At 47.1% G+C, this 27940-nt stretch overlaps 1 protein-coding gene across 1 annotated transcript in view; it reads left to right on the top strand.

Annotated features, from left to right (window-relative positions):
* Positions 1–22475, top strand: part of LOC115459033 (disintegrin and metalloproteinase domain-containing protein 9-like) — a gene marked incomplete at its 3' end in the record, with an annotated part of 71989 nt that extends 49514 nt beyond the window's left edge. Inside the window, exons 7-11 of the mRNA XM_030188896.1 lie at positions 663–728; positions 814–885; positions 1659–1828; positions 13543–13630; positions 22351–22475. Of these exons, the coding sequence (XP_030044756.1) occupies positions 663–728; positions 814–885; positions 1659–1828; positions 13543–13630; positions 22351–22475 (521 nt within the window). The remainder of the gene's footprint in view (positions 1–662; positions 729–813; positions 886–1658; positions 1829–13542; positions 13631–22350) is intronic.
* Positions 22476–27940: the final 5465 nt, after the last annotated feature.

The following is a 27940-nucleotide window of genomic DNA, read 5'->3' as shown; positions in this document are numbered from 1 at the left end:
ACACTTCTATCATATCTCCCCTCAGCCGTCTCTTCTCCAAGCTGAAAAGCCCTAGCCTTCTCAGCCTCTCTTCATAGGAAAGTCGTCCCATCCCCACTATCAAGTGTTTGTCAGGGACGTCCTTGTTTTTTCGATTATGGGTCAAAGACGTCCAAGTGTTAGGCACACCCAAGTCCCACCTTTGCTACGCCTCCAACACGCCCCCTTGAACTTTGGACGTCTTTGCAACGGACTGCAGTTGGAGATATCCAAAATCGGGTTTCAATTATACCGATTTGGACGTCCCTGGGAGAAGGACGTCCATCTTCTGATTTATGTCGAAAGATGGACATCCTTCTCTTTTGAAAATGAGCCCAATAGTAACATAGTAGGTGACGTCAGAAAAAGACCTGTATGGTCCATTCAGTCTGCCCAACAAGATAAACTGATATGCGCTACTTTATATGTATACCTGACCTTGATTTGTATCTACCATTTTCAGGGCACAGACCATAGAAGTCTGCTCACTACTAGCCTCGCCTCCCAACCACCTATTCAGCATATATACAGAGTAAACCCACTCAACATACATATAGAGGAAAACACCAGCATACATGCAGACGTGCAGATGACTGAATTCTTGCTCCCTAAATGTAACATCCCTGCTGTTTTGTATTCCACAGTACAAGAGAGAAGTTCTGCCTGTGACCAGCTTCGTGGAGCTCTGCATTGTCGTGGATAATAACCGGGTAGGGATTATGAGTCATCTCTCTGCAGCCTGACTCACTCACCACTTTTGACCCCCTTGAGTAACTGATTTCTCTGTTTCCCCAGTACAGAGAGAAGAGATTAAATCAATCTTTGGTAACACAGGATGTCCTAGAGCTCGTCAATGCTGTGGATCTGGTAAGAAGCACTCATCATTGCCATGAAATGGTTTAACACCTGTTAGGTTCTTCCTACAGGATATTATTTTTAAAGGTGGGGGGGGGGGGGGGGGGGGGTGGAGTGAATTGAATTTAGTTCACAAGAACATAAGAAAATACATGCTGATTCAGACCAAGTCAATCGAGCCCAAAATCCTTTCTCCAATAGTCCTAGTCTGGATCATAAGTACTCAAAGATCTCATAAAAGAGGATCTACTTCCATGTTGCATTTCCAGGGATGAGCAATGGCTCTCCCAGCTAAGTATTATTTATACACTAGTAAAACATGCCCGTTTCTGGAGGAAATGAAACGGGCGCTAGCAAGGTTTTCCTCCCGAACCCCCCCCCCCTACCCACCCCTTCGACATTGTGAAGCCACTGACCGCCATTGCTCCGCACCCCGTCAACGCACGCCACCTTCATCTACTGATGCCATTGCTCCGCCCTCGATCTTTGACGCCATTGCTCCGCCCTCGACGTCATCATGCTTGACGCGAGGGCGGGGCCCAGACACAGTGATTTCGGCGGCTTCACCACCACGAACCCTTCGAACCCGAAGGAAGTGCCCGCAGGAAGTGACACTGACGTCAGTGTCCTCAGAACGTTGAGGGTGTTTTTTTTTATATAGGATCTTTTCCTCCATGAATTTGACCAACTCTCTTTTGAATCCCGCTATGTAAGTTACCTTGACTACATCCTCCAGCAACAGATTCCATATGTGTTGCATGATGTCTATACTGTTTGTTTCACAGATGTTCCAGCCTCTTAATATTAAAATTGCTCTTATTGGACTAGTAATCTGGTCTGACAGCAACCCAATTGAGGTTATGGATGGCTCAGCAGGAGATGTCCTGGGAAGATTCAGTGCCTGGCGAGGCAAAGAGAAAGGGCTGAAAAGAAGCGATATCACCCATCTCATAATGTAAGTCACTGAATCCCCCTCCTCCTAATATAGGTAGCTGTTATGGGACACCCTATTTTCTAACAGAATGCAACATCCCCATCTCCTTTGTCATGGAATATCCTCCTGTGTATGGTAAGGATGGCATAGAATTAGTAGAGCAAAGGTTCTGCAGGAGACAAACTGCACTGAGGAATCTTTATGAATAGCAATTCCAAGTATGATGAGAAATAGTATAGCAGTGGGAGTATACTACCGTCTACTTGGCCAGGATGAAGAAACAGTGTGAAACACCAGCACAGATAGGAAGGTTAATAAAGTAGACAACAGAATAATAGGAAATTTTACGTAGAGAGGTGTGGTAGCCGTGTTAGTCCACTCTTAAAGGTTATCAATAGAAATCAAACAAAATAAAACATGGAAAAGAAAATAAGATGATACCTTTTTTATTGGACACTAGTAAAAGAAGCCCGTTTTAGAGCATATGAAACAGGCGCTAGCAAGGTTTTCTTCGCCAACACCCCCCCCCCTCCCTCCCTGGCCAACCCCTTCGTTGTTCTGACATTGCTCCGCCCCCAACGCCATAACGTTTGACGTGAGGGCGGGGCCCGGAGCGATTTCCCACCCCTCCGCCTCCCTGCCTCCCTCCCTGCCAACCCCTTCGTTGTTGTGCCATTGCTCCGCCCTCGAGGGCGGGGCCCAGAGCGATTTTGGTGGCTTCACCACCATGAACCTTCGAACCTTTTTGAAGGAAGTCAGAGCTTGGCTTCACTGACGTCAGTGTCCTCAGAACGTTGAGGGTGAGTTTTATTATAGTAGATAACTTAATACATTTCTTGATTAGCTTTCGAAGGTTGCCCTTCTTCCGATCTGATGAAGAAGGGCAACCTTCGAAAGCTAAATCAAGAAATGTATTAAGTTATGTCCAATAAAAAAGGTATCATCTTATTTTCTTTTCCATGTTTTATTTTGTTTGATTTCTATTGATAACCTTTAGGAAATTTTAATAATCCCAAAATTGTGTGGGTTAATTTTGATCATGGCATAGTAAAAAGGTGGCGTTTTTAGATTAAATAAATGACAGCTTCATGGAGCAGCTGGTTTCAAAAGCAACAAGAGGAGGATTTGTGTTAGACCTGGTTCTCAGTGGATTACATGTGCAAGAGGTAATGGTGATCAGGTCCCCAGGCAGTGTGATTATAAAGTAATCCTTTAAAAAGGGAGAATAAGGGAAAATAAGAGATTAGGAAAGAACTAAAAGAAACAGCGGCGAGGATTAAAAGCTTGTGTGAGATTTTGAGATAAAATGGAAAGAAGGATCAAATGAGGAGAGAAAGCTGATGTAAAACAGTAGTAACACACAGCAAGAAAGAAAGTGAAACAAGGCTTGCCACAAAGGCAAAATGAGTCAGTTAGACCATTAGATGATCAAGAGGCCAAGGGATACTTGGGGAAAAGAATACAGGGGACCAGTGTTGCCAGGTGGGCGGTTTTACCGCCCAATTGGGCGGTTTTGCGGTTTTTTGGGCTTCTTTTTTTTCTTTTCCACGGTTTTTCGGGCGGTTTTTTCGGCCGCGGGGGGCGGGGTTCGTGACGTTTTGGGCGGGGTTAGTGACGTTTTGGGCGGGGTTAGTGACGTGTTGGGCGGGGCCGGTGACAGGGGAGGCGGGGCCGGTGACGGGGGAGGCGGTGACGGCGGGGGCGGGGTTGATGACGGCGGGGCGGGGGTGATGACGGCGGGGCGGGGGTGATGACGCGGGGGTGGGGGTGTCAGGGGCGGGGTTTGAGTTTGGGCGGGTTTTGGGCTGGATTTGGGCTCGTTTGGGTGGGAAAAAATTTTTCCACCTGGCAACACTGCAGGGGACAAACTAAATGAATTATTTGCTTTGCTCTTTACTGAGGAGGCTGTTGGGAAGATACCTATCCCTAAAACATTCTTTGAAGTTGTGAAGAAACAGTGTGTTTTAATCCTGTAAAATGTATTGGATTTTTTGCTGCCTAAATTAGTTTTGAAGTGTATTTCTCTAGTGTTGCCAGCAGGTGGTGCATGTTTATGGACATGGAGAGAGGAAAATCGTTGGACATGGATCAGAGGGGAGGGAAGGGGAGAGAGGAGACATGCTGGACATGGATGGAGAGGAGAGTAGGAGATAGAGAATTGCTGGACATGGATGGATGGATGGAGGGGTTGGCGGGGTGTTATGATTCTGCCGGTATGGCAGAGGGAGAGGGGGGGGGGGCGTCTCTTCTGATTGGCTGCCAGGGTTTGTGCTGACGTCAGTGGGTAGTACTTAAGCCTGCATGTTGCTATCCACTCTGCTTTGGCGTTACATTTGTGGTGACTGGAAAGCCGTGCAGTTCTCTGTCAGAACGTGCTCTGTGCTCTGACTTTGATCTGAGTTTCCTGTTCAGGGATTTCTTTCCTTCCCCTTTGTTTGTGTTAGCTGGGGGCAGTGTGTGTGTGTGTGTATGCAGCTGCTTGTTTGCCAGTGGGGGCTGGGCTTTGTTCAGCCTTCCTTTCAGCTAGGCTGCTTGTCTGAGAGCCACCTACCTCTCTGGTTGTTTGTTTACTCTAAGGATTTCTCTTCCCCCTGTCCTGGCCTGCTGGCTCAGTGAGTTTAACCCTTTGTGTACGGTGTGTATTGTGTCCCTGCCTCTGACAGTGTGTTTGTTCAGTAAGCCTGCTCCCCCTGGTCTGGAGCTTTCTCTCTGATTGATTGTTGATTTAAGGAGCTCTCTGTGTGCCTGCTGGCTCAGCAAACTTAACCCTTTGTGTTCTGTGTCTCTGCCTCTGTCTTAAGTGGGATTGAGGCAAAGGCTTTCTGCCTCCCTTTTGGGTCTTGTACCTCTGGCCTCTGGCTGGGGGCTATCTCACCCTTTCCTTTGGTTTGCTGTAACTATTTCTGGCTTTTGTGGCTTTTAGTATTTCTTTTCCCCTCTGTCCTGGGGAGGGCCTGGCTACGGTGTCTTGGGGGATAGCCTGGTTCTCTGGTGGCCCTCCCCTTGTCTTCCGGAGGTTCCGGGGCTTGCTGTATCAGTTCCCCTGTCCTGCGCTAGTCCCCTGGGAGGGCGTGGCTCCGCTCTGGTTCTTTTGTTACTCCCTCTGCCCTATCACTGGTGTTTAGCGTGTGACTGGCATCTTGGGGTCCCGGGGGGCCCTCTGGGTTCTTTCACCCCTCCCTGTGTGTGTTTGGGTTCCAGTTCTGCCATGAGGCCCGCATGAGTGGCTCTGTGCGCCTGGGTTCCGGTTCGGCCGCGAGGCCCGCCTGTATGCCTATTTCCCTTTCTTCCTGAGGTACTGCGGGGGGAGGGTATCTTAGGGGTATTGTGTAGCTGGGGTGTGTGGTGGTGGGTCGGTCTTCCCTTGGCCTGGGTCGGCACTCTGCTGGCCTCGGCCAGGGCCCAAGGGCTCACGACCAACCCAATGGATTACACGGGGAGAGAGGAGAAATGGTGGACTTGGATGGAGGAAAGGGGAGAGACAATTATTGCTTTTTATGGATTCAGGGAAGGGAAGATAGAGGAGAAGTGCTGGACATGGATAGAGGGGGGGAAAGAAAAAAGAAGAAGATTCACATGGATGGAGATGAGGGAAAGGGAAGAAAGGAGAAAAACTGCACATGGATGGAGAATATAGGCAAAACCTGGATCCACGTTTTACCTCCTCCAGTCAATTCCACGGAGGAGGACCCAGCTTTTATTTATGGATGTAGGGCAAGAAATGAAGAAGAAAGGAGGAAAGTAAAGAAATATGGAAAGGAAGCCCTGGAAACGGGGTTAAGAGAACAGATAGAGAGCAGCAGAATCAGATACTGGGACCAATATGGATAGAAAAACAAAGTCACCAGACAACAAAGGTAGAAAAAATCATTTTATTTTCATTTTAGTGTCTGGAATATGTCCAATTTGAGAATTTACATCTGCTGTCTTATTTTGCACTGGGTATACTGGAGCTATAACAGCTTACAAAAATTATTTATAATGAAAAAAAAATCACGTTATTTTATTCTCCTATACTAGTATAATATTTTCAATGATGTCTGTTTATATGTGCCATGGCTGGTATAAGGGGTGTGGCTAATGTGGGTGTGGCTATCATAAGGGTGGGACCATATGTGGTGACCCCGCCCATAATGAGTACCGGCACCTTTTTTTCTACAAAAAAAGCACTGTGGAAAACAAAAGTGAGGATGTTATAATGCCTTTGTAACGCTCCATGGTACGACCGCATCTTGAATATTGTATGCAATTCTGGTCACTGTATCTCAAAAACGATATGGTGGAATTAGAAAAGGTACAGAGAAGGGCGATGAAAATGATAAAGAGGATGGAACGAATTCTCTATGAGGAAAAGCTAAAGCTTGGAGAAAAGATGGCTGAGGGGATAATGAGTGTGACTGTTGGGCAGACTGGATGGACCGTTCAGGTCTTTATCTGCTGTCACTTACTATGTTTTATGTATGTTGAGGAACAGAAAAGTGTTGCAGTGTGCTGATTTGTTGGTATTGCTAAAAAGAAACCCTGGGGGTTCCTTGCCGCCTTTGCCACAGGAGATTGAGGCCGCAATATCAAGGTTCAAAGTGAAGATCCAAATAGCAGAGGTCTTGCTGGAGAATATGGATAGGAATGAGATTGGGACAACATTTCCGTTCTACATAGGGGGCAGGTCTGTAATTACGCGTGACAAGTTAGGCGTCCAATTTCTGTGGGATGTGAATCTATTGTATAAGAGCAAAGTACCCTGATAGGGCCGTAAAAATTGGCAGTGAAAAAAATACGCCTAAAGTTAGATGCGATTTCTAAAATAATCCTAGCGCCCATAATTTAGTTGCACATATTTACGCCAAGTAAAATTTGGTACAAATGCAGGTGACTAACCAGCTTCTTCTGACACAAATCGGGAAACGGCCGGCCATCTCCTGAAGCCGGCGAAATCGGTATAATGGAAAGCCGATTTTGGCCGGCTCGAACTGCTTTCCATCGCAGAGCCTGCCAAAGTTAAAGGGGGCACTTCGGAAGGGTATGGGAGGCGGGACGGGGACGTTGTTAAGACATGACCAGCTTCAGCTGATAATGGAAAAAAGAAGGCCGGCTGTGAGGAGCATTTCGCCGGCTTCACTTGGTCCATTTATTTTTAGGACCAAGTCTCAAAAAAGTGCCCCAATTGACCAGATGACCACCGGAGGGAATCGGGGATCACCTCCCCTTACTCCCCAGTGGTCACCAACCCCCTCCCAACCCCAAAAAAAAACGTTTTTGCCAGTCTCTATGCCAGCCTCAAATGTCATACCCAGCTCCATAACAGCAGTATGCAGGTCCCTGGAGCAGTTTTTAGTGGGTGCAGTGTACTTCAGGCAGGTGGACCCAGGCCCATCCCCCCCCTATCTGTTACACTTGTGGTGGTAAATGGGAGCCCTCCAACCCTCCCCCCCCAAAACCCACTGTACCCACATGTATGTGCCCCCCTTCAACTATAAGGGCTATGGTAATGGTGTAAAGTTGTGGGGAGTGGGGTTTGGGGGGATTTGGGGGGCTCAGCACCCAAGCTAAGGGAGCTATGCACCTGGGAGATATATATATATATATATATAGAGAGAGAGAGAGAGAGAGAGAGAGAGAGAATATTAAAGACAACCGTTTTCTTATTGAATCTACAACAAACTTTATTGTCTCAAAAATTTTTTATATTTTTACTAGTAAAAAAGGCCCGTTTCTGACACAAATGAAACGGGCGCTAGCAAGGTTTTCCTTGGAGTGTGTATGTTTGGGAGAGTGTATGTGAGAGTGACAGTTTGAGAGTCAGAGTGAAAGTGTGAGTGTGTGAGAGAGAGAGTGAGTCTGGGTGTGAGTGTGTTTGTGAGAGAGTGTGTGTGTGAGAATGAGAGTGTGTGCAAGTGTGTATGTGAGACACAGTGTGAGAGAGAGTGTGTGTACATAAGTACATAAGTAGTGCCATACTGGGAAGACCAAAGGTCCATCTAGCCCAGCATCCTGTCACCGACAGTGGCCAATCCAGGTCAAGGGCACCTGGCACGCTCCCCAAACGTAAAAACATTCCAGACAAGTTGTACCTAAAAATGAGGAATTTTTCCAGTCCATTTAATAGCGGTCTATGGACTTGTCCTTTAGGAATCTATCTAACCCCTTTTTAAACTCCGTCAAGCTAACCGCCCGTACCACGTTCTCCGGCAATGAATTCCAGAGTCTAATTACACGTTGGGTGAAGAAAAATTTTCTCCGATTCGTTTTAAATTTACCACACTGTAGCTTCAACTCATGCCCTCTAGTCCTAGTATTTTTGGATAGCGTGAACAGTCGCTTCACATCCACCCGATCCATTCCACTCATTATTTTATACACTTCTATCATATCTCCCCTCAGCCGTCTCTTCTCCAAGCTGAAAAGCCCTAGCCTTCTCAGCCTCTCTTCATAGGAAAGTCGTCCCATCCCCACTATCATTTTCGTCGCCCTTCGCTGTACCTTTTCCAATTCTACTATATCTTTTTTGAGATACGGAGACCAGTACTGAACACAATACTCCAGGTGCGGTCGCACCATGGAGCGATACAACGGCATTATAACATCCGCACACCTGGACTCCATACCCTTCTTAATAACACCCAACATTCTATTCGCTTTCCTAGCCGCAGCAGCACACTGAGCAGAAGGTTTCAGCGTATCATCGACGACGACACCCAGATCCCTTTCTTGATCCGTAACTCCTAACGCGGAACCTTGCAAGACGTAGCTATAATTCGGGTTCCTCTTACCCACATGCATCACTTTGCACTTGTCAACATTGAACTTCATCTGCCACTTGCACGCCCATTCTCCCAGTCTCGCAAGGTCCTCCTGTAATCGTTCACATTCCTCCTGCGACTTGACGACCCTGAATAATTTTGTGTCATCGGCGAATTTAATTACCTCACTAGTTATTCCCATCTCTAGGTCATTTATAAATACATTAAAAAGCAACGGACCCAGCACAGACCCCTGCGGGGTATGAGACCAAGAGAGTGTGCCACGCTCTATGTGAGTGACTGTGTGGCACATAGAGAGTGAATGTGATACAGTGTGAGACAGAGTGTGTGAGAGTGAGAGTCAGAAAGACATTGTATATGAGAGAGAGAGTGTGAGCCGTGCCCTCCCAATCCATGGCCATCTGTCCCCTGCCCCCTCCATTCATCCTTTTCCAGCAATTCCCCTCTCTCCCTGAGCCCTGCCCTCCCAATCCATGGCCATCCATGTTTCTCTGTCACCTGCCCCCTCCATTCATCCCTATCCAGCATTTCCCCTCTCTGCCTGAGGCCTGCCCTGCAATCCATATCCATCCATGCCCATCTGTCCCTTCCATTCATCCCTATCCAGCAATTCCCCTCTCCCTGAGTCCTGCTCTTCCAATCCATGCCCATCCATGCTCCTCTGTCACCTGGCCCCTCCATTTTTCCCTATCCAGCATTTCCCCTCTCTGCCTGAGGCCTGCCCTGCAATCCGTATCCATCCATGGCCATCTGTCCCCTCCATTCATCCCTATCCAGCAATTCCCCTCTGCCTGAGTCCTGCCCTTCCAATCCATGCCCATCCATGCTCCTCTGTCACCTGGCCCCTCCATTCATCCCTATCCAGCATTTCCCCTCTCTGCCTGAGGCCTGCCCTGCAATCCATATCTATCCATGCCCATCTGTCCCCTCCATTCATCCCTATCCAGCAATTCCCCTCTCCCTGAGTCCTGCTCTTCCAATCCATGCCCATCCATGCTCCTCTGTCACCTGGCCCCTCCATTTTTCCCTATCCAGCATTTCCCCTCTCTGCCTGAGGCCTGTCCTGCAATCCATATCCATCCATGCCCATCTGTCCCCTCCATTCATCCCTATCCAGCAATTCCCCTCTCCCTGAGTCCTGCCCTTCCAATCCATGCCCATCCATGCTTCTCTGTCACCTGGCCCCTTCATTTTTCTCTATCCAGCATTTTCCCTCTCTGCCTGAGGCCTGCCCTGCAATCCATATCCATCCATGCCCATCTGTCCCCTCCATTCATCCCTATCCAGCAATTTCCCTCTCCCTGAGTCCTGCCCTTCCAATCCATGCTCATCTGTCACCTGGCCCCTCCATTTTTCCCTATCCAGCATTTTCCCTCTCTGCCTGAGGCCTGCCCTGCAATCCATATCCATCCATGCCCATCTGTCCCCTCTATTCATCCCTATCCAGCAATTTCCCTCTCTCCCTTAGTCCTGCCCTCCCAATCCATGCTCATCTGTCACCTGGCCCCTCCATTTTTCCCTATCCAGCAATTGCCCTCTCTACCTGAGGCCTGCCCTGCAATCCATATCCATGCATGCCCATCTGTCCCCTCTATTCATCCCTATCCAGCAATTTCCCTCTCTCCCTTAGTCCTGCCCTCCCAATCCATGCCAATCCATGCTCCTCTGTCCCCTGGCCCCTTTCATTCATCCATTTCCAGTAATTCCCCTCTCTCCCTGAGCCCTGCCCTCCCATTCCATGCCCATCCATGCTCCTCTGTCCCCTGCCGCCTCCATTCATCCTTTTCCAGCAAGTCCCCTCTCTCCCTTCCATGAACCCCCCCCCTCGCATCCATGCTCCTCTCTCTCCCATGTCCCAGCCTGGCCCGCCCTCTTCCCCCCCCCCCCTTCGCATCCATGTCCCCCCCCCCCTTCGCATCCATTCATCCCCCCCCCTTCGCATCCATGCCCCCCCCCCTTCGCATCCATGCCCCCCCCCCCCTTCGCATCCATGCATCCCTTTTTTTTTTCTTCTTCGTTTTAACTTTACCTCCGTGGCGGTTCGTGCAGCGAAACATCAGGGAAGGAGGCGGCGCTCCCGACGTCTTGCTTTCCCTTCGCTGTCTCCCGCCTTCTTTTGAAGGCGGAACACAGCGAAGGGAAGGCTAGACGTCGGGAGCGCCGCCTCCTTCCCTGACGCTTCGCTTCCGGATTTGTTTGGTTTGAGGCGAGGGCGGAGCAAAGACGGCTGGCTGGCTTGAAGGCTTCACAACACGAATCCACGAACCCTTCAGCCTGGGAGTGACGTCAGATGGCTTCATGGCTTCAAGGCTTCAAGCTTCAAGGCTTCAAGGCTTCACAGAACGTTGTCCTCAGAACGTTGAGGGTGCGTTTCATTATATTAGATATATCACACATCCAATTACGTGCGGGCGTTTTTTAGTGCCTTCCATGCTGCTAGCGGAGGTGTGTTCCCAGCTGCTATCAGAAGCCGGCCGAATGAATAACCCTTGAAGACGCTGCTGTTGGCGAAACACAATTGTGTCGGGTTTTACGCTTCAGTCTATAGCCTGGAAAAGTTTTAGATCAAAGAAAACTTTATGGACACTTCCACTGGACCTATAACAAGTTTTGACGAAGTCAGAAGGGTTCTGGTGTCCCAATATAGTGAAAGATAATCCACATGACATCTGGTGGAAAATCAGCAATGATGGATAACATCAAAACTATTCAAGATTAATATGAGACAATGAATATGTTAAGACATGTCAAGATAGTTACATAACAAAGTCCAGTTGATGTGTGATGATCCATATGTGTAATAATAAGATGTTTTAATGATTTATTAGAGAAGTATGTTAAATTGGTGTGGATGAATGAAAGATTGAGTGTGCAAGTGATCCATTTTATTGGATGTGTGATATATAAAAATATAAAAACATTTTGAGACAATAAAGTTTGTTGTAGATTCAATAAGAAAATGGTTGTCTTTAATATTCTATGTATTTGTAATGCAACCAATTAAAGAATTAAACCTATAAGTTAACATTGTGTATATATATATATATATATATTTTTTTTTTAGAAATACCCCCTAGGGTGCCCGGTTGGTGTCCTGGCATGTCAGGGTGACCAGTGCACGACAAATGCTGGCTCCTCCCATGACCAAATGCCTTGGATTTGGCCGGGTTTGAGATGGCCGGCCTCGGTTTCCACTATCTCTGACATTTGGCCGGCCCCATCCGTATTATCGAAACGAAAGATGGCCGGCCATCTTTTTCGATAATACGGTTCGGGACTGCCTCTCCAGGTTAGACACGGAGCAAGTGTATTCTATATCAGCGCACATGGATTTTACAAACACCCATAACCTGCCCATTCCACACCCCCTTTTCAGTTCTGCATCTTAGAATTTATGAGCAGAACTTTACACAATATGATTAGAAAGTTCTACACGTAAATACTGTCAATTGCCTGCGAATTGGCAGTTATCGGCACTGATTGACTTGTTAAGATAATTAAGATGCACACAAATCAGAATATGACCCAATTTGCGTGCACAACTGCGGTCACACTATATGGAATCCAGGGGAATAACATGCACATTGTATAATTTTAGTGCGCAATTAGCACTTACATTTAATAGTTAACATTCTAGAACGAGGGGCTGTGCTCCCAATACTTTCCGTTAAGATATAGCCTGGTGCCTGGAGAAGTTACGAGCAGCCTCCTTAGGGCACCTACAGCCCTGAAGCAAATACTGTTTGGTAGGAAACTCTGGAGAGGGTAGTTAGTGCATATATACTCCGAACTTGCCGATAAATATTACCATGCTACCCCTGGTCATATAGACAAATGGCACAGAGATTTGAGGTTTACCTTAGCATAGAGAATTGGACTCAGATCAATCTATTTCGCTATAAATGTTTGTTTATGGCCAAGTACAAGCAGCTCTAGTATTTATTTATCTGATGTGCTTTATTTACCATGTATTTGTGTGTTTTATTTACCATATGTTTATGTGCTTTATTTACCATGCATTTATGTTCTTTACCATGCATTGATGTGTTTTATTTACCCTGCATCGATGTGCTTTATTTATGGTGGATTATTTAACTTCCATTTATATGTTTTTTTACTATGCATTTATATCAGGGGTTCTCAACCCAATCCTCGGAACATACCTAGTCTTCATTTCTATAGAATAGAGGTAGTGTGTGCAAATTTAATTTAACTCATGCATATTCATTGTGGATATCCTAAAAACCTGACAGGCTAGGTGTGTCCTGAGGACTGGGTTGAGACCCCTTGATTTATACACATTATCCCCTAGATTCTACATAGCGCGCCTAGAGTTCTACTCCAAAATCTAGGCATATTCTATAACAGCACGTGTAACTTAATTGGCTTCAGCCAATCAGCGGCATTAACAGCACTTAACAAGCAATAATGAACATTAATTGGCAATAATTAGAATTTACACGCACAACTCCCTAAGCGTATTCTCTAACATACTGCACCTAAATTTTTAATGTGCGCAGGCAAAAAAGGGGTGTGGTTATGGACAGGGAAATGGGCGTTTCATGGGCGTTCCAAAATTTACATCCACTGTTACTGAATATGTGCCTAAATCTATTCACCGGGATTTACACCATATTTTGGTTAGTGTAAATGGAGGCACGTTGTTGTAGGTGCTGGGATACCAACTTAGCGTATTCTATATACCGCGCCTAAATCTAGGCGCTGCTTATACAATATGCATAGGCGGAAATGTTTTTGTGTGGAATTTTTAGGCTCCATGTATAGAATCTAGCCCTATTTACCAAACATTGATGTGCTTTATTTACTGTGCATTTGTGTATATTATTTACCATGCAATCATATGCATGTATATTAACATGTGTTAACTAGCACATATTAATGATTGAGGTCCTAATTTTGTGTTTGTGTTCAAATAATCAGCCTTACGTCTCGGTACTTCTGTTTGGTTTGCAGAGGACGGGGTTCCTTTGAGAATGGTACGATTGGAATGGCCTATATTGGGACTGTGTGTTCTCCAACCCTTGGAACCTCCATCAGTACGGTAAGGACAAGTCACTGTGAAATTACCCACTTAGAGTTTGTCCTCACAGTGCTCTCTACCTGCTGAAATTTTTCTTTCCTGCCCATTCTTTCCCCAGTCAGTTTTCTCCCCCTGTTTACATATTTCTGCATATTGATGTTTGTTTCCCGCATGCATAAGAGGTAATTTCATAACAGGCAGTCCTTTTTTTGTGCCGGCACGCACCAGTACGGTGTACCGGCACCTTTTTATTCTGTACCCCACAGGCGCCGGTCTCCTTCCCTCCTGACTCAGCTCCCCGACCGGCAGCCCGACTCAATTCTGTTCCTCCTCCCCTCCCCCCCGGCAGCCCGACTCAGCTCCGTTCCTTCCCCCCCCCCCCCCCCCACAAGCGCTTAACCTTTCTGTCCGTGGCAGCGACGTCAGTATAGAAGAAGGCACTGCAGGCTCGCCTCCAGCTTCTCCCTTCCCTCTTCACACAGTGTCCCGCCCTCGCAGAAACAGGAAATGCATCATTGCAGAAGGCAAGACACTGTGTGAAGAGAGAAGGAAGAAGCTGGAGCCGGAGGCGAGTCCGCAGTGCCTTCTTCCTCACTAATGTCGCTGCCATAGAAAATAAAACACATGCGCGCGGGGGGGGGGGGTGGAAGGAGGGCTGTCGGGGTGCTGAGAGAGGGCAGGGAGAATCACTGGACATGGAGGGGAGGGCAGGGGGAAGAGAACAGATTGCTGGAAATGGAGAGGAGGGGAGGGCAGGGGGAGAGAAGAGATCGCTGGAGGGGAGCGCAGGGGAGAGAGGAGAATTGCTGGGCATGGATGGATGGATGGAGGGGAGGGCAGGGGGAGAAATACTGGATGGGGAAGAGAAAGGACAAGGGGAGAAATACTGGATGGGGAGAGAGGGGACAAGGGGAGAAATGATAGATGGGGAGAAAGGGCAAGGGACAAGTAGAGAAATACTGGATGGGGAGATAAGGGGCAAGTAGAGAAGTGCTGGATGGAGAAAGAGGGGACAAAAGGGAGAAATTCTGATGGGGAGAGAAGGGGCAAGGAGAAAGGTGCTGGATGGAGAGAGAGGGCAAGGGGAGAAATGCTGGATGAGGAGAGAGGGGACCAGAGGAGAAATGCTGGATGGGGGAGAGAGAGGACAAGAGGAGAAACGATTGATGGGGAGAGAAGGCAAGGGACAAGTAGAGAAATGATGGATGGAGAGAGGGGACAAGGGAAGAAATGCTGGATAAGGAAAGAGGGGGCAAAGGGAGAAATGCTTGGATAGATTGGATAGTAAGAAAGAACTAAACGTGGATAAAGGCAGAAAATAAAATTGAAGAAAGCTGAAAGGAAAAGGAGGAGAGAAAAATGACACACAGGAAATCCTGGCAATAGAGTTAAAAAAATATGAGGAAAGTAGAAACCACAAACTGGGACCAACATGGCCAGACAACAAAGGTAGAAAAAAGAATTTTATTTTTATTTTAAGATAAAGTGGTAGCTGTGCTTTTTATTTTGTTTGTTTGTTTTATTTGTAGTTGTTAATTTGTAATATAATGAATGGAATATTTGAAATTCATGTCTGCTATTTTTATTGCAAGGTGAACATTTTTTTGTTTTTTCTGGTGTTATCCTGCATACCAGAGTCTGGTTTTCAGAGGTTTCAGCTGATTTTTTTTGTCTACATTTTTATTAGGATATAATCGATCTTCAGGGTTCTTGTTTTGGGCCTGGGGACTTGTGTACTATTTTCAATGTTACATTTTTATATGCTCCACGGCTAGTAAAATGGATGTGGCTAATGTCGGGGTGTGGCTTCTATGGGGGCGGAGCCATAGATAGTGACCCCGCCCTTAAGGTTGGCATGGCATGAGTACCGGCACCTTTTTTCCTACAAAAAAAGCACTGATAACAGGGCGCCTATATGGAATTTCTAAAGGGATGCCTAGTTTATTCTTGTTTTATAAGGGCAAACTTTCAGCTCATAAAACATCTAGAGTGGCATTTTTGATATGACGTTCAAGTGGCGAAAAAAACGTTTACCGGAAAACATTTAAAAACGTAAGTCCTTAATGAATGAAATAAATAAATAAACCTGTTTGGTATTCATCACTCAAGGCTGTTTTGGTGGGCGCCATCTTTTCCCCTCCTAACCATGCAGTTTTTACCGCGGCAGCAGGAACACAGCCAGGGCAGTTTCCTGAATCAGGCGGGAACTTCGGGAGAGAGGACTGATGCTTTGGGAGCCGATGCTGCCCATTTTCCCCAGAATTTGTGCTTTTAATGCATAAAGTTTTTTTTACTAAAGCACACAGAGGAGCCTCATGTCCCTTCCAGGTTGCCATATTCCCAGAAGCTCCTGGTCATCCTCCCTCCGCTGTTGCCTAAGACACTGCAGGTGGAGGCCCCACGGTCCATAGATGACGGCTCTGGGCCCTCTGACATAGAGAAGGGCCACCTGTCAGGGGACTCCCTTCAGGCACCCTTGGATGCTCTTGAGGAGGAGGAGGAATTACCACTGGAGGAGGGGGACAACACCACAGCGGCTTGCCTGTTCCGGAAAGAAGAGCTACCCTCTCTCATTTTCCAGGCACTGGAGGTATTGAACATTTCCCCCTGGATGCGGTGCCCGCAGTGTCTTCTACCCCTTCCATTATGTCAGAGACCAAGAGTTCCTCAAAGTCCTTCTATATTCATGAGGCTAAGAAGGTCCTCATTTCAGCACAGTGGGATGGACTGGATGCTGGCCTTTGAGTGATGTGGGCTATGGCGTACCATTACCTCCTGTGTTCGGAGGACTCAGAATCCCTGCAGATGCCGACAGTGGACTCCTTGATTACGACGGTCACAAAAAAGACCACTTTGCCGGTGGAAGCGGCTATGGCTTTTAAGGACCCACAGTATTGTAAGCTGGAGTCCTCCCTTACGATAGCATTGGAGGTGGCAGCCTTATGCCTACAGGCATCAGTATGTGGGTCCTATGTGGCACGTGCTTGTCTCTCATGGATCCAGAGGGTGTCCTGTGCGGACAAGTTCGTTGATTCCTTGCTGGTCTCTAGAGGGTGCCGCTATGGTGCTTACCTCAGCTCCGCGCCACCCTGGGGGCTTTAAATCTTTTACCTCCGATGGTCGCCGCAGCTGAGCAGCGTCAGTGAAAGCACTGCCGATGTCTCCAGCTTTCCCTTCGCGCTCGCTCGTTCGTTCCCTCAGTGTCCCCCCTTCTTCTGACGTCATTTCCTTGCGAGGGCGGGACACTGAGGGAACGAACGAGCACGAAGGGAAGGCTGGAGACGGCAGCGCTTTTACTGACGCTGCTCAGTTGCGGTGACTGTCGGAGGTAAAAGATTTAAAGCCCCCAGGGCGGCGCGGAGCTGAGGTAAGCAGCGAGGGTAAGCACCATGGCGGCGCCCTCTAGAGGATGGCGCCCCCCTGCGGTGCTTACCCCGCTTACTGTGTTGGCATGGCCCTGGGTAGGTGAGTCTTGGCCGGAGATCCAGGGAGCTGGTGCGGGTCTGCGATGTGGTTCTTCTCCCCAGTCCCTAACTCAATTACCTTGACAAACAAACATCACAAAATCTACATCAATGAGGAGAAGAAGATAAAACCAAACATTAATCTAAGGAACACAACAACATAACCTCTCTCCAGTAGCAGGCATATTATGAATTCATACAAAACCCTAAAAATCACTTGGGACCTGTATGACACAAATCTACCATTCCATAATAGCACCAACAAGGACCTTCCAAGGAAAAGGAGGCATTGGAAATATAGCGGTGAAACCAGAGCATCAATACGCTTATTCAGAAAATTGAACAAGCTGGATTACTACTACTACTACAAGTCATAAGTACATACATATTGCCGTACTGGGACAGACCAAAGGTCCATCAAGCCCAGCATCCTGTTTCCAACAGTGGCCAATCCAGGTCACAAATACCTGGCAAGATCCCAAAAAAGTACAAAACATTTTATGCTGCTTATCCCAGAAATCAGAGAAAATATTTCTCCACTCAATGTGTAATTAAACTCTGGAATTAGTTGCCAGAGAATGTGGTGAAAGCAGTTAGCTTAGCGGAGTTTTAAAAAGGTTTGCATGGCTTCCTAAAGGAAAAGCCCATAGACCATTATTAAAATGGACTTGGGGAAAAATCCACTGCTTATTTCTGGGATAAGCAGCATAAAATCTGTTTTACTGTTTTGGGATCTTGCCAGGTACTTGTGACCTGGATTGGCCACTGTTGGAAACAGGATACTGGGCTTGATGGACCTTCGGTCTGTCCCAGTATGGCAACACTTATGTACTTGGGATTCTGAATGGAATCTTGCGACTCTCTGGGGTTCTACATGGAATGTTGCTACTCTGGGATTCCAGAATCTTGTTATTCTTTGAGTTTTCTGCCAGGTACTTGTGACCTGGATTGGCCACTGTTGGAAACAGGATACTGGGCTTGATGGACCTTCGGTCTGTCCCAGTATGGCAACACTTATGTACTTGGGATTCTGAATGGAATCTTGCGACTCTTTGGGGTTCTACATGGAATGTTGCTACTCTGGGATTCCAGAATCTTGTTATTCTTTGAGGTTTCTGCCAGGTACTTGTGACCTGGATTGGCCACTGTTGGAAACAGGATACTGGGCTTGATGGACCTTCGGTCTGTCCCAGTATGGCAACACTTATGTACTTGGGATTCTGAATGGAATCTTGCGACTCTCTGGGGTTCTACATGGAATGTTGCTACTCTGGGATTCCAGAATCTTGTTATTCTTTGAGGTTTCTGCCAGGTACTTGTGACCTGGATTGGCCACTGTTGGAAACAGGATACTGGGCTTGATGGACCTTCGGTCTGTCCCAGTATGGCAACACTTATGTACTTATGTACTTGGGATTCTGAATGGAATCTTGCTACTCTCTGGGGTTCTACATGGAATGTTGCTACTCTGGGATTCCAGAATCTTGTTATTCTTTGAGGTTTCTGCCAGGTACTTGTGACCTGGATTGGCCAGTGTTGGAAACAGGATGCTGGGCTTGATGGACCTTTGGTCTTTCCCAGAATGGCAACACTTATGTACTTATGTACTTGGGATTCTGAATGGAATCTTGCTACTCTCTGGGGTTCTACATGGAATGTTGCTACTCTGGGATTCCAGAATCTTGTTATTCTTTGAGGTTTCTGCCAGGTACTTGTGACTTGCATTGGCCACTGTTGGAAACAGGATGCTTGGCTTGATGGACCTTCGGTCTGTCCCAGTATGGCAACACTTATGTACTTGGGATTCTGAATGGAATCTTGCGACTCTCTGGGGTTCTACATGGAATGTTGCTACTCTGGGATTTCAGAATCTTGTTATTCTTTGAGGTTTCTGCCAGGTACTTGTGACCTGGATTGGCCACTGTTGGAAACAGGATGCTGGGCTTGATGGATCTTCGGTCTGACCCAGTATGGCAACACTTATGTACTTGGGATTCTGAATGGAATCTTGCTACTCTCTGGGGTTCTACATGGAATGTTGCTACTCTGGGATTCCAGAATCTTGTTATTCTTTGAGGTTTCTGCCAGGTACTTGTGACCTGGATTGGCCACTGTTGGAAACAGGATACTGGGCTTGATGGACCTTCGGTCTGTCCCAGTATGGCAACACTTATGTACTTGGGATTCTGAATGGAATCTTGCTACTCTCTGGGGTTCTACATGGAATGTTGCTACTCTGGGATTCCAGAATCTTGTTATTCTTTGAGTTTTCTGCCAGGTACTTGTGACCTGGATTGGCCACTGTTGGAAACAGGATACTGGGCTTGATGGACCTTCGGTCTGTCCCAGTATGGCAACACTTATGTACTTGGGATTCTGAATGGAATCTTGCGACTCTCTGGGGTTCTACATGGAATGTTGCTACTCTGGGATTCCAGAATCTTGTTATTCTTTGAGGTTTCTGCCAGGTACTTGTGACCTGGATTGGAAACAGGATGCTGGGCTTGATGGACCTTTGGTCTTTCCCAGTATGGCAACATTTATGTACTTATGTACTTGGGATTCTGAATGGAATCTTGCTACTCTCTGGGGTTCTACATGGAATGTTGCTACTCTGGGATTCCAGAATCTTGTTATTCTTTGAGGTTTCTGCCAGGTACTTGTGACCTGGATTGGCCACTGTTGGAAACAGGATGCTGGGCTTGATGGACCTTTGGTCTATCCCAGTTTGGCAAAACTTATGTACTTGGGATTCTGAATGGAATGTTGCTACTCTGGGATTCCAGAATCTTGTTATTCTTTGAGGTTTTTGCCAGGTACTTGTGACCTGGATTGGCCACTGTTGGAAACAGGATGTTGGGCTTGATGGACCTTCGGTCTGTCCCAGTATGGCAATACTTATGTACTTAGGATTCTGAATGGAATCTTGCGACTCTCTGGGGTTCTACATGGAATGTTGCTACTCTGGGATTTCAGAATCTTGTTATTCTTTGAGGTTTCTGCCAGGTACTTGTGACCTGGATTGGCCACTGTTGGAAACAGGATGCTGGGCTTGATGGACCTTTGGTCTATCCCAGTATGGCAAAACTTATGTACTTGGGATTCTGAATGGAATGTTGCTACTCTGGGATTCCAGAATCTTGTTATTCTTTGAGGTTTCTGCCAGGTACTTGTGACCTGGATTCGCCACTGTTGGAAACAGGATGTTGGGCTTGATGGACCTTCAGTCTGTCCCAGTATGGCAATACTTATGTACTTAGGATTCTGAATGGAATCTTGCGACTCTCTGGGGTTCTACATGGAATGTTGCTACTCTGGGATTTCAGAATCTTGTTATTCTTTGAGGTTTCTGCCAGGTACTTGTGACCTGGATTGGCCACTGTTGGAAACAGGATGCTGGGCTTGATGGACCTTTGGTCTATCCCAGTATGGCAAAACTTATGTACTTGGGATTCTGAATGGAATGTTGCTACTCTGGGATTCCAGAATCTTGTTATTCTTTGAGGTTTCTGCCAGGTACTTGTGACCTGGATTGGCCAGTGTTGGAAACAGGATGTTGGGCTTGATGGACCTTCGGTCTGTCCCAGTATGGCAATACTTATGTACTTATGTGCTTCTAATGCAGATGTTGATGATAAAGTATTCTTTGCTATACCGAAGTCTAGTGTTTCAGACAGAGATTCCCTTGATCAATACCTGCAGAGCCAGTCAGAAGACATCGGTAATCTTGCAGCCTGATTTGAAGGAACTTATTATCAGTCTGAACACATCAGTTCCTGTCAGTTCAGTTCTTGAACACCTTTTTAGCTCTGCTGGATTAATGATTCACAAGCACATTTGCATGAGTGACAGTCATTTTTCAAAATTATCTTTAATAAAAGCAAAGCAGATCGGATTTTAGAGCAATAAAATTGTTGTGGTAAAAATGTTAACAATAATTACATTCATTGTAGTTGTGGTACTTTTAGTTTTTACTCGAAAAGTATTATATTGAGCAATAACTTTTTAAATTTCACTTAAGTATATTTTGTAATGTGTTGCTCACAGTATGTTTGTATTAAAATATACATTTATTTTTACTTTCACTTAAGTACTTTGTCTTAGTACTTTGAACAACACTGCACACAGCCAGCCCCAGACCAACCTGCTGCTGAGAGGTCATGGCAGGAGGTGGTAATGGACCCTGGCCCCTTGGAGTTGCCCTTCACCACTCAACAGGGTCACACCCAGCAGGGGGATGTCTAGGAGGATGAGGAAGGAGGACCCCTGGAGGGGCATGCCCCCTACTGGAGGTGTGGATGAGGAAGGCATTGAGGACCTGGGCAAGATAGTTGGAGATGGCAGGTTGGGTGAGGCCTGTATTGACTGCTAACACTAACTGAAAAGTAAACGGTAGCAAGAAAGGCGAGGGAGGCAGTTGATGCCCACTTTACAAGTCATTGGTGAGACACACATGAAAAGACTTTTTATTTTAATTATTCTTATTTTTTTTAAATCTAATTCATTAAATCTTAATAATGATTCAGAGCAGAGACTGAGTTGACAAACAAAAAAACGTTAAATGCTGGGAATATTTGGGATGGATATGGAAGGCTGTGGTGGGAAAGAGGTTAAATGGTCAGGAAAAGGACACATAGGGCTGAGTAGCTGGTGCTGGGTTGAATCAGTGGCATAGCCATGTGTGGGCCCAGGTAGGCAGGAGTCCACCCACTTTAGGCTCAGGCCTACCCACCAGCAGCTGGTCGGGAAGTTCAAGCAAGACCTGCCACCCGAATACGACTTCCAGCAGTGCTCAGAACATGAGCCACTGACGTTGGTACCCATGCATGCTCATGCTCAGGTTTTGTGCATGACCTGAAAACTGAACCATGCTCAGGTACCAGCATTGGCAGCTCATGAAGCTCCTGCAGAGTTCTATGCACCATCGGGGAGAGACGTCTCCAGCTAGTGAGGCTTAGGGATTCCTGTCAGTGCAAGTAATTATATTTTTTTAATTGAGTAGGGGGGGGGGGGGGCATGTCAGTGGGAAGGGACAGAGGGATAGAGTGGACATTTTGTGCCCATCCACTTTTTCTGTAGGCCCACCCAAAATCCTTCATCTGGCTACAACGTTAACTAGGTTGAATAGTGGAAGGTCTTTATGCTGATCTATTCCAAGTGGAAGAACGGCACCTGGGCAAACTGAATGGTCCAGCCTGGTCTTTTTGGTTGTCATTTACTTGTGTTGTATCCCCTGCTACCTGTGAATATTATTAACCCCCGCTGCTTCTTTGCTAGGTTAATACTGCTGCTGCCGTATCCCACGCTTCTCTTGTTGCACACGAGCTGGGGCACAATCTCGGAATAAATCATGATGATACCAGGTGCAACAGCGTTTATTACATCATGAACAGTATAATCAGGTAAGATGTGAGCCAAGGACTACAGGGACCTCTAGGAAGCAGATTCAAGAGTTTATCATTAATAGCTTAATTGTAAAGCGATATCGCCATTTCCAAAAACTATCCACTCCAGTTTAGAGAAAACTCTACCATGAAAAACACCTCTGGTCACTCTTGCACTATTGCTGATCAGTAGATGTAAATAGCTGTTGTAATGTTAATTTTGCTCTGGGAGGCCCCTTGTGTGAGGGACTGGGTTTTATTATACTAGATCCACTCATAGTCCTAAATCCCTGCAGGTTGAGCAGGGTTCATGCAGGTAGGAGTGATTCCTCCACAGACTGTATCCTACTGACCAGAGCCATACATGGATTTTCAGCAGCTTTATTTGCAAAATACAAGGGTAGAACCTGGGTGGAGTTTCAGGTTACCTGGTTAGTGACAATGTTCAGTTTTCTGGGTATCGGTCTAAATATCGCTGATACTCGAATAAGTGCTGGCAGTCAGGTAATACTTGAATATTCAGCACCGTCCAGTATATGGATACCAGTATTGATTATCTGGGTATAAAAACCTTGGCTGAACTTGCTTGAACACCCGCCCTTGGAGAGCCTTAAAAGTGTGTCCCGTTGTCACAGTGTTCAACCATTGGCATTTCTAATTTGCCTGCTTATGCTCTGCTAACCGCATGTTGACAAATCTTGTAGGTCTTACCCACATATGTGGCTTCTGTTCTGGGTACATGTCACTCAGAGAGCTTACTGTGTTCCAGGTCTCTGTTCTCTTAAGCGTCTTGGGAAAGTCTGTTATGGACTCTGAAGTGTAGTACTCTTAGAAAGAAGACAGTTCAGGCAATGGATCTAGTCCAGATATAAAAACCCTTACTGAAAAAGAATTTTGTTCAAAGCAGCAGTCGATGGTAAATGGTTTTTCACATAGTACTTCAGAACACAGGCACAAAAAGCAGAACCAGGTTTGATCCTTTCCATGTGGGAAACCCTTTTTCCGGATGTTGGGTTTCTTTCCTCAGAAAGGCGGTATATCAAGTTTCCCTTTCCCTTTCCCCTTTCTCTACCTGAACTTCCTGAACCCAATGATGCTTGTTGGTACCTGGCTCTCAAACAGCCTGAACCTCTCTTCTGATCCCCCTCTCCTTTCCACTTCTGGATTCCAAAAGAATCCTGAATATCGCACTGAGTGGATCCCTTTATTCTTCTCTTCCTCTTCATGGATATGTTTGGAGATAACAGCTTTAGATCAATGGCAACAATCGGAAGCATTTTGGCAAACTCTTTGGAGTCCTCTGATTCCTTGTAACAGGGGTTCAGACAAAGAGCAGGCTCTTTCCTTTTCTGGCTCTTTTAGCCACCTCTGGGTAACAACTGGGTCCAGACTTGCAGGCTACAGCATCTTCTACCTCTCTTCTCCTGAACATGCAGAATTAGAAGACACCCCTGCTTGTTGTCTGTCCTTCCTCAAATTTCCTGGACTCAACAGCAGGTTGCTTCTTCTCCAGCATCCTGCAAGAAGCTCCCCAAAACTTCACATCTACAGATTGAGGGGCATTTTCGAACGGGGACACCCATCACTAAGGATGTCCCGGCAAAGGGGCGGGGAAACTCGCATTATCGAAACAAGATGGACGTCCATCTTTCGTTTCGATAATACGGTCGGAGATGCCCAAATCTCAACATTTAGGTCGACCTTAGAGATGGTCAACCTTAGAAATGGTCGTTCCTGGTTTTCGGTCATAATGGAAACCGAGGACGCCCATCTCAAAAACGACCAAATCCAAGTCCTTTGGTTGTGGGCGGAGCCAGCATTCGTAGTGCACTGGTCCCCCTCACATGCCAGGACACCAACCGGGCACCCTAGGGGGCACTGCAGTGGATTTCACAAATTGCTGCCAGGTACACAGCTCCCTTACCTTCGGTGCTGAGCCCCCCACCCCCCCCCCAAAACCCACTCCCCACAACTGTACAACACTACCATAGCCCTAAGGGGTGAATGGGGGCACCTACATGTAGGTACAGTGGGTTTCTGGTGAGTTTTGAAGGGCTCACATTTACCAGCACAGTGTAACAGGTAGGGAGGGGATGGGCCTGGGTCTGCCTGCCAGAAGTGCACTGTACCCACTAAAAACTGCTTCAGGGACCTGTATACTGCTGTTGTGGAGCTGAGTATGACATTTGAGGCTGGCAAAAACTGTTTTTAATTTTTTTTTTTTAGGGTGGGAGGGGGTTTGTGACCACTGGGGGAGTAAGGGGAGGTCATCCCTGATTCCCTCCGGTGGTCATCTGGTCAGTTCAGGCACCTTTTCGAGGCTTGGTTGTGAAAAAAAATGGACCAAGTAAAATTGGCCAAATGCTCGTCAGGGACGCCCTTCTTTTTTCCATTATCGGCCGAGAACGCCCATCTCTTAATCATGCCCCAGTCCTGCCTTCAGTACGGTGCCAACATGCCCCCGGGAACTTTGGTCGTCCCCGCGACGGAAAGCAGTTGAGGCTGCCCAAAATCGGCTTTTGATTATGCTGATTTGGGCGACCCTGAGAGAAGGACGCCCATCTCCCAATTTGTATCGGAAGATGGGTGCCCTTCTCTTTCTAAAATTCCCCTGAAAGTGACCAGTGGTTGGCTTGTACCATATAGGTCCAATTATAAGTAGTAGATGTATTCTTCACAGAGGGGGCTCAATCCACCAACCAAGTAAAGAGAAACCCAGCTCTTCCATAAGTGAACATTCCAAGTGAAATCAACTTCAACTATATCATTGCCGTGGAAAGCAGACATAAGTACATAAGTACATAAGTAATGCCACACTGGGAAAAGATCAAGGGTCCATCGAGCCCAGCATCCTGTCCACGACAGCGGCCAATCCAGGCCAAGGGCACCTGACAAGCTTCCCAAATGTACAAACATTCTATACATGTTATTCCTGGAATTGTGGATTTTTCCCAAGTCCATTTAGTAGTGGTTTATGGACTTGTCATATAGGAAACCGTCTAACCCCTTTTTAAACTCTGCCAAGCTAACCGCCTTCACAACGTTCTCCGGCAACGAATTCCAGAGTTTAATTACGCGTTGGGTGAAGAAACATTTTCTCCGATTTGTTTTAAATTTACTACACTGTAGTTTTATCGCATGCCCCCTAGTCCTAGTATTTTTGGAAAGCGTGAACAGACGCTTCACATCCACCTGTTCCACTCCACTCATTATTTTATATATCTCTATCATGTCTCCCCTCAGCCGTCTCTTCTCCAAGCTGAAAAGCCCTAGCCTCCTTAGTCTTTCTTCATAGGAAAGTTGTCCCATCCCCGCTATCATTTTAGTCGCCCTTCGCTGCACCTTTTCCAATTCTACTTTCTTGAGATGCGGCGACCAGAATTGAACACAATACTCAAGGTGCAGTCGCACCATGGAACGATACAACGGCATTATAACATCCTCACACCTGCTTTCAATACCTTTCCTAATAATACCCGACATTCTATTCGCTTTCCTAGGCGCAGCAGCACAATGAGCAGAAGGTTTCAGTGTATTATCAACGATGACACCCAGATCCCTTTCTTGGTCCGTAACTCCTAACGTGGAACCTTGCATGGCGTAGCTATAATTCGGGTTCTTTTTCCCCACATGCATCACCTTGCACTTGCTCACATTAAACGTCATCTGCCATTTAGCCGCCCAGTCTCCCAGTCTCGTAAGGTCCTTCTGTAATTTTTCACAATTCTGTCGCAAATTAACAACTTTGAATAACTTTGTGTCATCAGCAAATTTAATAACCTCGCTAGTTACTCCCATCTCTAAATCATTTATAAATATATTAAAAAGCAGCGGTCCTAGCACAGACCCCTGAGGAACCCCACTAACTACCCTTCTCCATTGTGAATACTGCCCATTTAACCCCACTCTCTGTTTCCTATCCTTCAACCAGTTTGTAATCCACAATAGGGCATTTTCTCCTATCCCATGACCCTCCAATTTCCTCTGTAGTCCTTCATGAGGTACCTTGTCAATCACCTCAAGGGTCACCACTTTCACTCATCCTTTTTAACCTAATGATGACCCCACTAGCCAAGTCCTTATCTACCCAGGGCCTCAACCCATTTATCTATGCAGACGGCGTTACAATATACATCCCTTTCAAACATGATTTGGCAGAAATCACCAATGAAATCAACCTAGGCTTGCACACCATGAACTCATGGGCAAATGCATTCCAACTAAAATTCAATACAGAAAAAACACATTGCCTTATCCTCTCATCCCAATACTACACAAGCATACCTACAAACTTAATCACTCCAGATTACACCCTCTCTATCTCAGATAACCTGAAAATCTTTGGCGTCACAATCGACAGGAACCTTACACTCGAAAGCCAAGTTAACTCTACAATCAAGGAAATGTTCCACTCAATGTGGAAACTCAAACGCGTAAAACCATTCTTCCCAAGGGCAATGTTCTGCAACCTGACACAATCAATGGTACTAAGCAGTGGTGTGCTGGAGCCGGCTCGCTCCGGCTCGCAAGATCCGGTTGTTAAATTTTGGCCGGACTTGCGAGCCGGTTGTTGGAAAGGGCGAGCCGGCTCTCCCTCCCTCCGCCCTCCGGATCCGGTCCCTCACCGATCCTACCTTGACTATCAAATTCTTCGGGGCAGGCAGTGTTGCCTGCCCGCTGCTATCGCTGACTTTCCTCCGCCGCCTGTTTGCACTTTAAAAGTGGCCGCCGAGACTTCCAGAGGCGGCCTCGCGAGACTTCTGTAAGTCTCGGCGGCCATTTTGAAGCACGATCGGGCGGCGGGGGAAAGTCAGCAATGGCAGCGGGCAGGCAACAATGCCTGCCCCGAAGAATTTGATGGCCAAGGTAGGGTCGGTGAGGGACCTGATCGGGAGGGAGGGAGGAAGCAGGAGAATTCGCGGAACAAGTCGGGAGGGGGTGGCAGGGGAGAGAAGGGAGCTGCTGGCCATGGTGGATGGAGGGCAGGGGAGAGAAAAGGGAGCTGCTGGCCATGGTGGATGGAGGGCAGGGGAGAGAAGGGAGCTGCTGGCCATGGTGGATGGAGGGCAGGGGAGAGAAAAGGGAGCTGCTGGCCATGGGTGGATGGAGGGCAGGGGAGAGAAGGGAGCTGCTGGCCATGGTGGATGATGGAGGGCAGGGGAGAGAAGGGAGCTGCTGGCCATGGGTGGATGGAGGGCAGGGGAGAGAAAAGGGAGATGCTGGCCATGGGTGGATGGAGGGCAGTGGGAGAGAAGGAAGCTGCTGGCCATGGTGGATGATGGAGGGCAGGGGAGAGAAAAGGGAGCTGTTGGCCATGGTGGATGATGGAGGGCAGGGGAGAGAAGGGAGCTGCTGGCCATGGTGGATGGAGGGCAGGGGAGAGAAGGGAGCTGCTGGCCATGGGTGGATGGAGGGCAGGGGAGAGAAAAGGGAGCTGCTGGCCATGGTGGATGGAGGGCAGGGGAGAGAAAAGGGAGCTGCTG

Source organism: Microcaecilia unicolor, unplaced genomic scaffold, assembly GCF_901765095.1.
Source record: "Microcaecilia unicolor unplaced genomic scaffold, aMicUni1.1, whole genome shotgun sequence".
In the NCBI taxonomy this organism is placed as follows: Eukaryota; Metazoa; Chordata; class Amphibia; order Gymnophiona; family Siphonopidae; genus Microcaecilia; species Microcaecilia unicolor.
The sequence above is the reverse complement of the archived record's forward strand: the minus strand, read 5'-3'. Positions and strand labels throughout refer to the sequence as shown.